At 41.2% G+C, this 15,460-nt stretch overlaps 1 protein-coding gene across 1 annotated transcript in view; it reads right to left on the bottom strand.

Annotated features, from left to right (window-relative positions):
* The window catches only part of ADAMTS20 (ADAM metallopeptidase with thrombospondin type 1 motif 20), a 177,939-nt gene extending 164,309 nt beyond the window's left edge, over positions 1-13,630 (bottom strand). The window contains exons 1-2 of the mRNA XM_028533415.2: positions 12,534-13,630; positions 11,595-11,956 (exon numbers count right to left, since the gene is read on the bottom strand). Of these exons, the coding sequence (XP_028389216.1) occupies positions 11,595-11,956; positions 12,534-12,624 (453 nt within the window). The 5' untranslated portion in view covers positions 12,625-13,630. The remainder of the gene's footprint in view (positions 1-11,594; positions 11,957-12,533) is intronic.
* Between the last annotated feature and the right edge of the window lie 1,830 nt (positions 13,631-15,460).

Here is a 15,460-nt window from a genome sequence, read left to right as displayed (position 1 = left end):
GAAAGAGAATCTACATATACATTGTAGTATCAATTTTCTAAAATGGTTGTATGTAAAGGGACATTTTGAAATTTTTATTATTTTTCTCTAAAAGTCACATTTGTCAGCAGCCACCAGACAAAGGAAGGGTGGACACTACTTCAACTAGAAAGCTGGAAGGGGCATGAGTCAATAAATGAGATGTAAAAGAGGAACTCAGTGGATTCAGAAGTAAGGGTGAAGAAGGCAAAGGAAACAGTAGGAAAGAAGCATTTGTGCTTCTCCTTTGGAGGGTTATGGTCTCGGAGATAGAAGGCATTTAGACAGCTGAAGGGGATGGCTAAAAGGAGTATTTCAGCAGATGTGATTCAGGAAGAGACCCTCTGAGTCTCTCTCTCTCTCTCTCTCTCTCTCTCTCTCTCTCTCTCTCTCACACACACACACACACACACAGGTGTGGTGTGTGTGGCAGAGTTTGGCAAATAGAGTTTGGCAAGTCCCCCTTGACTTTCAGGCCCTCAGAGGTGTCCAGAAGGTTATCAATAGCATCACCAAACCACCCCACATGGCGAGGGTGCTGCAATAGGAGCCAAAGGGTACTTATGTATCAGGGCTGCACAATGAATGTGTCAGCCAGACAAGAACTCATACCAGTATTGCAGCCAGAACTCAGAAGTATATGCAACACCAATAAGAGTCCAAGAGAAGAGGGGTCAATGAGCCCAAACTGGGCAAAGAAGAAAGGTCACAGTTCTCTGACTCAGAATTCAGCTGCTGGTAGCAGGATGCAAAGAGACCAAGGCACAAAGGACATCAGAAACTAGAGGAACTGGAGGATAGTAGGATTCTCCCACCTTCCTCCCATACAAAGATCTCAGAACACTTTATGGCCCTGTGTGGGGACAGTTTTCAACAATGGCCAATGTATGCTTAAATCCAGCAACATTAGTATACACATTAGTATAAAAAAGTAAGGAAATCACAAGATCATTTCAACATACTCAGGAAAAGCATTCGATCAAGTACAACATCTATTCATGGTTAAAAACAAAACTAAAGTAAAGCAAAGAGCAACTGCTAAAAAAAAAAGAAAATTTCTAAATTAATAAGACTGACTCTAAAAATCCTTCAGTTTAGGGTTTAATGGACTGAAAGAGGTCAAAGTTAGATAATCACAGTCACAGACACAAAGTCCCAAAGATCAGTTGGGAAGCAAGCAGGAGCAGGACAAGAAGGTTAGCATTACTGACTTTTGGGCTATTGTATCAAGGTTGATTTGCAAACAACTCAGTTGGGCCAGGTTGTGAGTACCACAACTTTATCAGCATCAAAAGCTTATTCTGAGACTAAGAAGAGGAATCTGATATAATAAAAAATGGACTCTAAAATCTACCAAAGTTCTGCTATTTGATGAAACTATTAATATAAAGACAGTTATTGACAGTGTCAGGGTAGAAATAAAATACACACATATCTACACATACACATATATGCATATATATACATATATGAGAAAGGTCAAAGTAATATCATAAATCTCATTAATAATATCTATTATAAAGTTGGCCATAATCACACTAGTAAATGTTTTTAGATCCTGGTACCTCTAATTCTTGTTGTATTACTGGAAATTTTCTATCTCTACCATGACTCATGTACCCAACATAGTCTTACAAATATAAAGAAATTAAAGTAAAACTGAATTACATAGTATGAAAAATGTTTAAATGTTAAATCAAATTAAATTCTGATGTATCAATAAGTCTCTCACAAGCAAAGTACATATATGAATCAGATTAATTATGCATAATAACTTAGGCTACTATATCCAAATTGACAGTGGCAAGACAAAACAGAATTAACTCCTGTTAAGACTTAACTATTTCCAACTGTCTTCTGATTTCAAAAGGGGATATTGAATAATCAGGTGAACTATGCCAACATTATGAATCAACATGAGCAGAAACATCACTCCTAATAATGCTTCCCATCTGGAATGTTTTTCCCATACTGCAAAATTCTAAATCAAGAAAACATACTGAAATTCCAAGATGGCTAGAGAGTAGGTGGAAGCTATACTCACCTCCTCATGGCACCGAATTGGACTTACAACTAAATTATAGGGCAATCAACCTGATAACTAACTGAAGGGCAGCTAAACAGGCATATTATAACCAAGGATTTACAGAAGCCACATAGTGACTGGTAAGAAGGGTGGAGGCACACAGTGCTGGCCCCTGCAACCACATGCAGTAGCTGAGAAACTGGAGGGATATCTTAGCTGCAAAGGTTCACTCTAATGAGCATGGGATCTCAGTCTCACCATGTAACTCTCAACCCAATGCACCAGGGCCAGGAAGAGGAGTGCATAGCATCTGGCAGTGAAAATCAGCAAGAACTGTCTGCCAGGAAGAGGAGGGAATCTACTAGAAACCGAGGTACTTTCTTAAAGGGCCAGTGCACAGGATCTTGCTCTCAGACTCATGCTTGGGACTCTTATAGAGGGAAGGTGACTCAGGGCATGTGGGAGTCATGAAAAGAAGATCTGGGTAGTGCATCCTTGAGGGGAAATCTGGAGGGTCAGCTACAGAGGTCCCAGCCCTGAGTACCTATGTCACACCACCACCAGGCATGATCTTCCCAGGGACAAGCACTCCTATTCTTACAGCAGCAGCCCATACCTCCAACTATTGGAGACACAGCCCTTTCAAGTTCAAGTCCTGCAGAAAGGTCTGTTGACTGCACACAACATGGACCTTTGTTGCTATCCTTCTATAGAAGCTCTAGGCAGATACTCAGACAGTCAATGAGCTGCTTGGCTTTGGAATGGAGGCCAGTTTTGACCCCTCCCCCCCTTTTCAGGCTTGGCTGGCACCAGCCCCTGCAGGACACTGTTTTGATCCATTCTCCCAAGTTCCAGTGGCCCTGCCCTGCTAAGCTCAGTTCTGCCAGGCAGGGGGGTAAAGGGTGGGTAGTGCTGCTCAGAGCTGGGAACTTCACAGCACAAAGGTTTCTAAGAGGCTCCTGTCTGGGACTTGGATGGGCACTGGGTTGGGCACTAGGCTGTGTGGCCATGGAGCAGGGAAAAGACAAAGTGCTTGACTCCCTCCTGCAGGATGGCCAGCACCACCCCCAACAGGATATTCTTTTGATCTATCCTCCCAAGTCTGGGTGGCTTGCCCTGCTTAACTTGCTCCTGAAGTGAAGACATCAAAACTCAACCTACAGGGCATTCCTCCTGGGGGGGGCTAGAGTTGGAAATTCTGGCAGACACTGAGTGCTATGGCTCTAGAGTAGGGGCACTTTCCCCTGCTCTGTGCCCAACCATGCAGCCCCCAAGTAGGGAACCCACTAGCCCCATCTTCCCTACTCTGGTTACCCTGCCCTACCATGCTTGTACATTGTGGAAGGGTCTGTAGGTCACAACCCTTGTGCAATGTACAGTGGAGCCTGGGTCCACTCTACAGTTTTCTTTGGAGGGCTCTAAAGCAAGTCCCAGCAAACTCAGGGGGTTGTGGAGTAGCCCCCAACAAGTGGAAGGAGACCTCAGGAAGACATGGAACTTTTATTGATCTGTCTCCAGGTCAGACCTGGAGGAAGCTGACCCTTGTACATAGATTAGCCCCTCACAAGCACACCCAAGCCCAACAGAAGTAGACACAAACAGTGAACATCATGGTAGATCCAGACAGGCAGCCCAAGGACAATTATACACAATGACTGATACTGACCTGTACTGGAACCACAGACAAGTGTACCCAGAACCAACACAACCAAAGGTGGGCTTCAGACCACACAAGAGCTCAAACCAACTATCCACACAAGCAGCATACTGAAAGAGGGATTCTGGTAGGCCTCAGAACATCCCCTTACAAGATGATCAAGGTCTATTCATAGTCAGCCAGCCTAAGGATTAATTCCACTCACAAATAGGCCAACAGCATTCCAAACCCAACTACAATGGAAAGGCACACATAACGCACACAACAAACATTCCTGTAGTACCTAGCTCAGTGATCTAGAAGACTGCACCACTGAGACCCACAAGACCCCTATATCATAAAGTCATCACAACAAGTTTGGGAGTCATAGCTGATCTACCTAATATGCACAAACACAAAAAGGCAGACAAAATGGGGAGACAAAGAACTATGCCCCAAATGAAATAATAAGAGAAATCCCCAGAAAAAAAACTAAATGAAATGGAAGCAACCAAGATACCAGAAGCAAAATCTAAAACAATGATTATAAAGATGCTCAAAGACCTTAGGGGATGAATGGATGATCTTATGTAAATTAAAACCACAATGAGATACCACTTCATACTGGTCAGAATGGCCATCATAAACAAATCAACAAACAACAAATGTTAGCGACGATGTGGAGAAAAGGGAACCCTAGTGCACTGTTGGTGGGAATGTAGACTGGTGCATCACTGTGGAAAACAGTACAGAATTTCCTCAGAAAACTAAAAATAGAACTGTCTTTTGACCCAGCAATTCCACTGCTAGGATTATATCCTAAGAACCCTGAAACACCAATCCAAAAGAACCTATGTACCCCAATGTTCATAGCAGCACAATTTACAATAGCCAAGTGCTGAAAGCAACCTAGATGCCCATCAGTAAATGAATGGATGCAAAACTATGGTACATTTACACAATGGAATTTACACAGCAGAAAGAAAGAAGGAGCTCCTACCCTTTGCAACAGCATGAATGGAACTAGAGAGCATTAGGCTAAGTGAAATAAGTCAGGCAGTGAGAGACAAATACCATATGATTTCATATGTTATTTTAAGTGGAACCTAATCAACAAAACAAACAAGCAAAATATAACCAGAGGCCTTGAAATTAAGAACAAACTGACAGTAACCAGAGGGGAGGTGGGGGAGTAATGGAGGAAAAAGGGGAAAGGGTTTTCTGGAATAACTATAAAGGACACATGGACAAAACCAAAGGTTGGGTGGTGGGACCAGTGGAGGGAGGTGGGGATAGCTGGGGTAGGAGGTAGTGATAGGAAAATGCAGACAACTGTACTTGAACAATAAAAAAAGTTATGCAGAAAAAAAAGAATGGATGATCTCAGTGAGAAATCAAACAAAGAGGTAGTAAGCATTAAAAAGGAAATAGAAACCATAAAAAAGAACCAATCAGAAATTAGGAATACAATATCTGAAATGAAGAATACACTAGAAGGAATCAATAGCAGGTTAGATGAAGCAAAGGATCAAATCAGCCCTGGCTGGCATAGCTCAGTGGATAGAGCACGGGCTGTGAACCAAAGTGTCGCAGGTTTGATTCCCAGCCAGGGTGCATGCCTGGGTTGCAGGCCATAACCCCAGCAACCACACATTGATGTTTCTCTCTTTCTCTATCTCCCTCCCTTCCCTCTCTAAAAATAAATAAATAAAATCTTTAAAAAAAAAGGATCAAATCAATGATTTAAATGACCAGATAATAGAAAACACTCAAAGGAGAGCAACAAAAAGAATTCTTTTTAAAATGAAGAAAATCTAAGGGACTTCTGGAACAACATCAAGCCTAGCAAAGTCCATAACATAGAGGTAGCAGAAGGAAAAAGAGAGCAAGGGATCAAGAAACTGTCTGAAGAAATAATGGAGGAAAACTTCCAAGACCTGGTGAAGGAAAAAGACATACAAGTCCAGGAAGCAAAGCAAAGTACCTGTCAAAATGAACCTAAAAAGGCTCACACCAAAATGTGTCATAATTAAAATGGCAAAAGTTAGAAATAAAAAGAGAAACTTAAAGGTAGCAAGAGAAAAACAATTAGTTAACTACAAGGAAGAGCCTATAAGTCTATCAGTTGACTTCTCAACAAAAACAGTTCAGGCCAAAGGGATTGGTATGAAATATTCGAAGTGATGAAAAGCAAAAACCTACAACCAATATTACTCTATCCAGGAAGGCTATAATTTAAAACTGAAGGCAAAATAAAGAATTTCCCAAACATACAAACAAAAAAGCTAAACAGCCCTGACTGGTGTGGCTCAGTTGGTTGGGCATTGTCCTGCAGAGGGAAAGGTCACCAGTCCAATTCCTAGTCAGGGTACATGCCAGGGTGACAGGTTCAATCCCCAATCAGGGCATGTAGGAGAGACAATTGATCAGCGTTCCTCCCTCACATTGATTGTTCTCCCTCTTTCTCCCTCCATTCTCCTCTAAAAATAAATATTTTAAAAAAACTAAAGGAGTTCACTAACACCAAAACAGTATTGCAGGAAATATTAAAGGGCCTTCATTAAGAAGAAGAAAGAAAAGAAACAGAGAGGAGAACATTAGTATAAAAACAAAATGGCAAGAAATAAGTACCCACCGATAACTTTAAATGTAAACAAATTAAGGGCTCCAATCAAAAGACATAGGGTAACTGAATGGATAAGAAAACCTGACCCAGATATATGCTGTCTACAAGAGATCTACCTCAGAACAAATGATACACACAGACTGAAAGTGCAAGAATGGAAAAAGATGCTCCATGAAAATGGAAACCAAAGAAAAGCTGGGGTAGGAATAGTTATAGCTGGAAAAAATGGACTTCAAAACAAAGGCTATCACAAGAGACAAAGGAGGTCACTATATAATACTTAAGGGGTTGACCCAACAAGAGAATATAAACCTTGTAAACATTTTCACACCCAGCAAAGGAGCACCTAAACAAAAAGAAAGTCTTGGTGAACATAAAGGGGGAGATCAACAGTAATACAGTCATAATAGGAAATTTTAACACCCCACTGACATCAACAGATAGATTCTCCAGAAACCCCCCAGAAATAAAAAAAAAAAAAAAATCAACAAAGCAACAGCAGCCTTAAATGACACACTGCACCAGACAGATTTACTTGATGTTTACAGAACATTTCATCCCCAAACAGAATATGTGTTCTTTTTAAGTGCTCATGGAACATTCTCTAGGATAGAGCACATTAAGACACAAAAGAAGTCTTAATAAATTCAAGGAGACTGAAATCATGTCGAGCATATTCTCCAACCACAATGGTATGAAACTAAAAAATTTTTTGAAAAAGCACTCAAACACATGGAGGCTAAATAACATGCAACAAAACAATGAAGGATTAACAATGAGATCAAGGAAGAAATCACAAGTTACCTTAAGACAAATGAAAATAAGAACCCAACAACCCATTATCTGTGGGACACAGTGAAAGCAGTCCTAAGAGAGAAATTCACAGCATTATAGGCCAACCTCAAAAAGCAACAAAAATCTCAAACAATCTAACTCTACACCAGAAAGAACTAGAAAAAGAATAACAAACAAACCTACACTGGCTAGAGGGAAGAAAATAATAAAGATCAGAGTGGAAGGAAATGACATAAAGACTTAAAAAAAACACAAAAGATCAATGAAACCAAAAGCTGGTTCTTGGAAAAGATAAAGAAGACTGATGAACTTTTACCAGGCTCATAAAGAAAAAAAGAGGACAAAAATAAAAAGAGAAGGGACAACAGACACCACAAAAATACCTAAAAAAGAAAATATTATGAACAATTATATGCCAACAAATTGGACAAACTGGACAAAATGGATAAGTTACTAGAAACATACAATTTTCCAAAATTGAATCAGGAAGAATCAGAAAATATGAATAGATCAATTACTAATGAACTTGAAGAAATAATCAAAAAAATCCTAACAAATACAAATCCTTGACCGGATGCCTTCCTAGATAAATTTTACCAAACATTCAAAGAAGAACTAACGCCTATCTGTCTCAAAAAAATTTAAGAGAAGGAAAGACTCCCAAGCTCATTTTATGAGGCCAGCATTATTCTAATTCCAAAGTCAGATAAAGACACTCAGAAAACGAAAATTATAGGCCAATATCCCTGATGAACATAGATGCTAAAATTCTCAACAAATTATTAGCAAACTGGATCCAGCAATACATTAAAAAGATCATACACTATGATCAAGTGGGATTTATTTGGGAGGTGCAAGGTCAGTACAATATTTGCAAATCAATAAACATGATACATCACATAAACAAAATGAAGGATAAAAATCACATGATCGTATCAATAAATGTAGAAAAAGCATTTGATGAAATCTAGCACCCATTTATGATTTTTTAAAAATCTCAAAGTGGTAATACAGGGAACATACCTCAATGTAACAAAGGCCACATATGACAAACTCAAAGCCAACATCATACTCAATGAGCAAAAACTAAAAGTGTTCCCTTTAAGATCAAGAACAAAACAGGGATGTCCGTTTTTGCCACACTTATTCAACATAGTACTGGAAGTTCTAGCCACAGCAATCAAACAAGAAAAATAAAAGGCATCCAAGTTAGAAAAGAAGTAAAACTGTCATTATTTGCAGATGACATGATATTATATACAGAAAATCCTAAAGACTCCATAAAAAACTAGAACTGATAAATTTAGTAAATTAGCTGAATACAAAATTAATATTCAGAAACTGGTGCATTTTTTGTACACCAATAATGAACTATCAGAAAGAGAACATATTTTGCAATGATACATCTGATAAGAAGTTAATTTCCAAAATTAACTTTGGAAAAGTTAATTTCACAAAATTAACTTTTGTGAAGACCTTATACAACTCAACACCAAGAAAACAGACAATCCAATTACAAAATGGGCAAATGACCTGAATAGACACTTCTCCAAAAAGGACATACAGATGGGCAGTAGACACATGAAAAAAATGCTCAACATCACTAATCATCAGAGAGATGCCAATTAAAATCATACCTGTCAGAATGGCTATCAACAAAGAAATGTTGGCTGTTGGTGAGGATGTGGGGAAAAGGAAACCTTTCTGTACTATTGGTAGGAATGTAGATTGGTGCAGCCACTGTGGAAAACAGTATGAAGATTCCTCATTAAAAAAAAATAAAAAATGGTACTGCCTTATGACCCAGCAAAATTCCACTTCTGGAAATTATCTGAAAAAACCTGAAACACTAATTCAAAACAATATATGCACCCTTATGTTCACTGCAGCATTATTTACAATAGTGAAGATTTGAAAGCAGCCCAAGTGTCCATCAGCAGATGAGTGAATTAAAAAGTTGTGATACCCTGGCTGGCATAGCTCAATGGATTGCGCACAGGCTGCGAACCAGTGTCGCAGGTTCGATTCCCAGTCAGGGTACATGCCTGGGTTGCAGACCACAGCCCCCAGCAACCGCACATTGATGTTTCTCTCTTTATCTCCCTCCCTTCCCTCTCTAAAAATAAATAAAATCTTTAAAAAAAAAGTTGTGATACATTTACACAATGGGTTACTACTTGGCCATAAAAAGGAAATCTTACCTTTTGCAAAACCATGGATGAACCTATATTATGCTAAGTTAAATAAGCCAGTCAGACAAAGGCAAATACCACATGATTTTACTTACATGTGGAATCGAACAAAATTAACACACAAAATTGAGATTGGATGGTAGATACAGAGGACAGACTGATGGCTTTCCGAGGGAAGAGAGCTGGGTGAGAAAGGTAAAGGGATTAATGCCAAAACAAAACCCAGACAGACAAAAGTATAGTGATTCACTGCCAAAGGGAGAGAGAGTGGTGAGGACTGGTGGAAGAGGGCAAAGTGGGGATCAATGTTGGTGAGAAGAGACTTGACTTTGGGTGGCAAGCACAGGATGCAGTGTGCAGATGATACAGTATAGAATTGTACACTTCAAACTTGTGTGGCTTTATTAACCATTGTAGCCCCCGAAATTTCCATTGAAAAAATTGACCATGACAAATTTGTGGTAGTAATTATAGAATTTTCCAGACAAATTAAACATTATTTAGAAAGGTTCTATAAAAGAGTATCTTTCTTTTGGTGTGTAGGTGACCATATAAATCAGTTTTTGCCATTCTGATGTTGCAAGTATTTTACACTTACCCACAACAGAAAGAAAATTGTTAAAGACATTTCATGTAAACATAGCTCAAGATAACATCGTGAAAAAGACCAAAGAAACTTTCCAATTTTATTTAGTAATGACCAATATTCACAACCAAGAAGACATCTTACATCGATTAAACTGTGATGAAGTATATGTGCCCAGGTGAGAACTGTTATTTATTTTTACTTAATCAAAGAATAGTGTCAATGTTCTACTTTTCTAAATTTTTTTTAAAAAGCTAAACTACTTGAGATGGACACTAGAATCCTGTAACCAAAGTCCTAGTTATTATCTCTGCTTGAATACATTTTTATCAGGAGTTGATGATGAAAATGAGTGCATATATTTTAATAGAAGTGTTATCTACCTTGGGTTTCATGATCTCAGATGGGAAACTATTACATCTTTATTTCCACTAACCTCTGGTAATTAACATTTCCTACAATTATGATTATAGGAAAAGCCACAGACATTGTGACTTTGTTACCAATAAAATGATACTTGTATATTACATTAGAGTTGATGTAGCTCTCTGGATTTCTTATAGTCATCACCACTGGAAAAGTATAGTAGTAAAAATATTCCACCTCAATAGCTATTTAATGCATTAAAAATATATATCATGGCACCACAAATTGTAATAGTTGTAACATGTTTTATTATTGTTGGTATTTAAAAGGAAGTCAATTAGCCCTGGCTGGTGTAGCTCAGTCAATTGAGTGCCAGCCTGTGAAAGGGTCACAGGTTTGATTCCCAGTCAGGGCACATGACTGGGTTGCAGGCCAGGTTCCCAGCAGGGGGCAGGAGAGAGGCAACCACACACTGATATTTCCCTCTTTCTTCCTCCCTTCCCCTCTCTCTAAAATAAAATATTTAAAAAATTTAAGGCAACTAGATAATTTTAAATGTGTAAAATAACATACAAGTTATTTTAGAAGAATTTAGAGAAGAGTACTAAAGAAATTCAAGGCAAAAATATTTAAAACCTGTTTTAGAGAACAAAATAGTGTGTTTACGTGTTTCATTTAATTTCCTCTCTCCACGATGAAGTTGTTTTTGCTTTCAACGAAGTCCTCATCTTTTACTCCTGTGGCTCTAATGGCCATTCGCTGGCATCAGGCCATTGCAGATACTCTACATTTTTTTAAATGCACTTTAAACAGGCAGATTCAACCTCTTCTGTTTTCTGTACTTCACTGATTAATGACCATCCACATACTATTGAAAACCAACTCTCTTCCAAGCCTCTCATTCTAGGTATATTTCTTCTTTTCCTTCTACCATCCTTCCTGAATTTAAGAAACAAGTTTAAGTAAATGCAGGGGTTCTGCCTCAACAGATGGTCGGAAATGGATGTGTCTGAATGAAACCACACATCACTTGTAGCAGAGGCCATAGGGTCACTCCCTGACTCACTAACCCAGCCTCCGTCTCACTTTCAAGAGTCACTCAGCTTTTCACAGTCGAGTCCATTTTGCCCGGCAGGTAGACCTGCTTTTCTTTTAAACCCCTTTCACCGCAGGAAGGAGTGGCCTCTGCTCTGGCTTGGGTTCATCTAGGTGTTAATCCCTCCGGTGACCCACTCTGATCTCTTGGGTCACCAACCACCAACTCAGAAAAACCCACTGCACGGTGGCTGCCTGAACGGAAGCCCTTGAGTGGATCCCAAGAAAATGTCAAAGGACTTGAGGGCACTTACCAGGCCTCCACAGAGGCTGAAGACAGCTGTGTGATCCTCCCGAGCATTGACCTGGCCGCGGTAGAAGCAGTGGCGTAGGTCGTGGGGCGCTGCGTTGCTTTCCTCTGCCCCGCGCGCAGGGGCTCCCAAATGCACCTCCGTGTAGCCTGCGGCCAAAAAGGCCGCATCCGCGCTCAGGTTCAGCTGGAATAGCTGCCCGTAGGCACTGATTCGGTAGTGGGTCCTGAGTGGCGTGGGCTCCAGCGCCTCCGAGCTGCGCTTCCTCCGACTGAAGTGGTGGCTCTGAGGGAACACTTCACCGAACTCGTTGACCCGCGCGGGGGTCACCACTTCGTACGAGGCCAGTGTCCTCACCAGCGCTTCTGCAACCACAGCGACAAGGCCAGTGAGCCCCCCACGTGTTTCCAGCCCTCGACCCCAAACTTTTTTAACCAAACGTTAAAAGATCCAAGGTCCCAGGTCCCAATACACCCTGTGGACCGACGAAGGCACACAGGATGGCGAGCGCGCGCACACACACGTGCGCTCTGTGAGTGTGAGTGTCTGCTTTCCCACACCCCCCCGACTTGCTCCACCCTCCCCAAGCAAAGGCCCTGACGTCCACGGCCCTGAGCAGCCCACCTCCTTCCCCCATCCTTCTTCGCTCCTCCGCCGCCGCGAACTCGTGCCCAACCAGTGCACGCGCCACTCTGCCCCACGCGCCCCCACCGCGTGGTCCCGAGAAGTAGTCTTGTCCGCGGAGCACGATTCCCCAAAACCCGATGCAGCGGCAACCTCTAGGGATGCTTGGGAGGATGACTGATCCGGGAGCCTGGGAGCCCCTGCAGAGCCAGGGTTCCCCAGTGGGCTGAGCCGTTCACTCTCCCCACTCGGTCCGGCTGTCCCACTCGGGCCCGGAGCCCGCACTTTGCTGCTGAAGGCGCCTCGAGGTGATCTTACCTTGCCTGGGGTGGAAGTGAACTTCCCAAGACCTGGTGATGAAGAGCGAGAGCTGGTAGAGCAGCCCCGTCAGCCACTTGGCCACCCGCATGGTTCCACCAGGGAGATCCCAACCCGGGAGGCCAATCCCAGCCAGCCGGCAGGCTGCGCGCTCCGCTGCCTCTCCTCCCTCTAGCCCGCCGCTCCCCGTGCTGCTGCCGCCGCGGCGCCTCAGCAGCCTCCGGAGCAGCAGCCCCGGCCCCGAGCTGGCCCGTCTAGCCACACCGCCAGCCTCCTCTCCCTGAGCCGCTGCTTCATTGCACTGCAGCCCTGAAGCCCCCTCCTCGCTCTCGGCAGCGTCGCTCCGCTTCCTGAGCCAGCACCGCCCTCAGAAGCCCTTAGCTTCAGTCCAGCTCCGCGCGAGGAAGCAACTGGACCCAGCCGAAACGGTGCCAATATAGCTAGCTACCCCGACCCGGGCCAGCACGGGGGAGAGCCCGCCCCCAGGGCCCGACCAATCAGCGGGAGGCGCGGCCAGGGCTCGCCCGCAGGCGTGCAGCCCACCCCCAGCTCCCATTCGCACGAGGAGTGGCCGAGGTCCACAGATGATAAGTGTGCGAGGTTTGAAGTTCTTATAATGAAATAACAAGCATCAGATGGAAAGTTTCTGTTATTTATGTTTCACGGTAATTTCAGGCTTCTCAAACAAGATAAAATAAGCTACAGCCGAAAGTTATCGTAGACTAGGCCTTATTTGCAAGGGCCCTTGTGTGTCCTAGGAGTTGTTGGGGGTTTAAGAGTGTTGTTAAGCGCGGAGGGCAAGCTGAGGTTGCAATCAGCAAATACTTCTGGGTGGGAATTTCTGGAAATTGTCTAAAGAAATTCGAAAAGAAAAGGGTCTAATTCTCCAAAGCCCAATAACTAACGGTCCTTTCAATCATTGTTTGGATTTAATGGGTATATAAAGGGTCCCAAAATTATATAAACGTCGAGCCCCAGAAAACTTGAGTCTGCCTCTGCCTGTGAGTCAATATTTTTATGAGGCTTTCTGCTGATGGTCTTACTTTTTTTAAACTGATCACCTTTTCTTTATTTATAATATCCTCGTATTCATAATTATCTTCTAAAATAATTATTGTAGCTCTGAATCCACTTGTGTCACCCGTGTCTATGAAAGGCGCCCGTGTCTGCTGGATGGATTTCAAGGACAGCAGAAAGCAATTACCATATCAGAACTACTTTCTCATTTCCCAGTTCCACCTGTTTGATTTTCGATTCTACAATTGCTTCTCTCTAAAACCAGTATGAAAACAAAAAGGAAGGAAATAGATCGTCTTGAAATTCAACCCAGAGAGAGAGAAAGAATATAAAAGAAAAAGTAAAGGGATATATGGACAAATCTTCACAAACAGAAAGGAATACACTCTCAATTTGGTCCCTGGCTGTCCTTACTCCTGTGAGCTCTCAACAATGAAATTTCTGTTTGCTTGGAATTGACCTCTCGTGACAAGCCTCTTTTACATCATGCACTTGATCCATCTGTTGTTCACTACAAAAGCAGAACAACGTTATAGAGAGAAGGAGAGTTTCATCTTACTTTTCGCCAAGCAATTACCCAGCTTGGATGGTAATTCTTCTACAATTGATCCCCTTCTTTTGTACACTTTTTTCACAAGTGTCATTTCATTCAACACAGAATTAGACTTCTACTGGTGTTTTCCTAGTTAAACATACTGTCACTCTAAACAAAACAATAACAGACTTTACTGACACCTGTCTGCTTAGTGGTTACCTTCAGTACATCATAATTTAGTCATTTTAATTACATTTCAGCTATGAATGCATCTTTACATTAGGAGCCATGCCTTCCCTCATACAAATAACAGAAAATAGAACTGCACCTGTTTAATTGGCTATCTGACTGCTGGCTGCAAATAGAGATTTTATTCCCATTGCTGAATGTCACTCAAAGTAGTATTTGTAATAGAGTATTTGATTTTCAGCCTACCCTATTTGAGGACAATATTTAAGAATACAGCTATTTATTTTCTTTTCAAAAAAATAGGAAAATGTATGGGATGTGTATTCTATGTCATTATAATCTTTACAATGTTCAGTAAAAAGCATTATTTCCCTCATTTAATAGATATTACATTTTCATATAGTATCTAAAAAACAAAGGTGGAGTTCCACAATCCTTTCTGACTCCAATGCCTTTTTATTATGTTAGACTGTACCATCAGAATATTCACATTTTTTGTCCTCTTCCTTTCTTATCCTCTGCTAATGAAAATGTCATTAATAAACTAATCTATGCCATTTAAATCAGTAATTTCCTCACATTGATCCTTATAGGTACCACTTATGAAATTTTACTAGTAGACTAAGCACTATACACAGGACTTCAGAAAGGTTAGCCCATTTAACTTCACGTTCCTTTATAGTGCTAAGAGAAATGGAGTAATTCGCTCAAATCACATATCCTGTTAGACTCAAGTCTCTGTGGTTTTAATCTCTAAACTTTTTTTAAAAAGACTACTCTTCATGCACGCTCAAATCTGATGCAGTGCTGTTGTAACCAGCAACTCAGAAAATGAAAGCCATATTTATATAAAATGTAATTTTGTTTGGTTTATTATTCCAATAATCATTATAAATACAAGTTATGCTATGAGGTTGGTGCAGTGTAGAAAAATATTTTCAATCCTGGAAAGCAGTCCTATGGCCACTGTAGTCACTGCACATGAAACAGATCTTGTAATCCCAAAACCACCTTACCCAGCTGTGTAACATCCAACAATCGACCTAAACTTTATAAGCTTACATTTTATCAATTGTAAATGGAGGTAATAATCTCAATCTCATGCAATTGTTAAGATGGTTCAAAGGGATCATGCAGGTAACATACTTGGCTTAAACACTGAACAACAATATGTGCTAAATTCATA

The sequence above is a fragment of the Phyllostomus discolor genome, chromosome 2, assembly GCF_004126475.2.
Source record: "Phyllostomus discolor isolate MPI-MPIP mPhyDis1 chromosome 2, mPhyDis1.pri.v3, whole genome shotgun sequence".
NCBI lineage: Eukaryota > Metazoa > Chordata > Mammalia > Chiroptera > Phyllostomidae > Phyllostomus > Phyllostomus discolor.
Note: the sequence above shows the minus strand (reverse complement) of the source record. Positions and strands in the feature narration are given on the sequence as shown.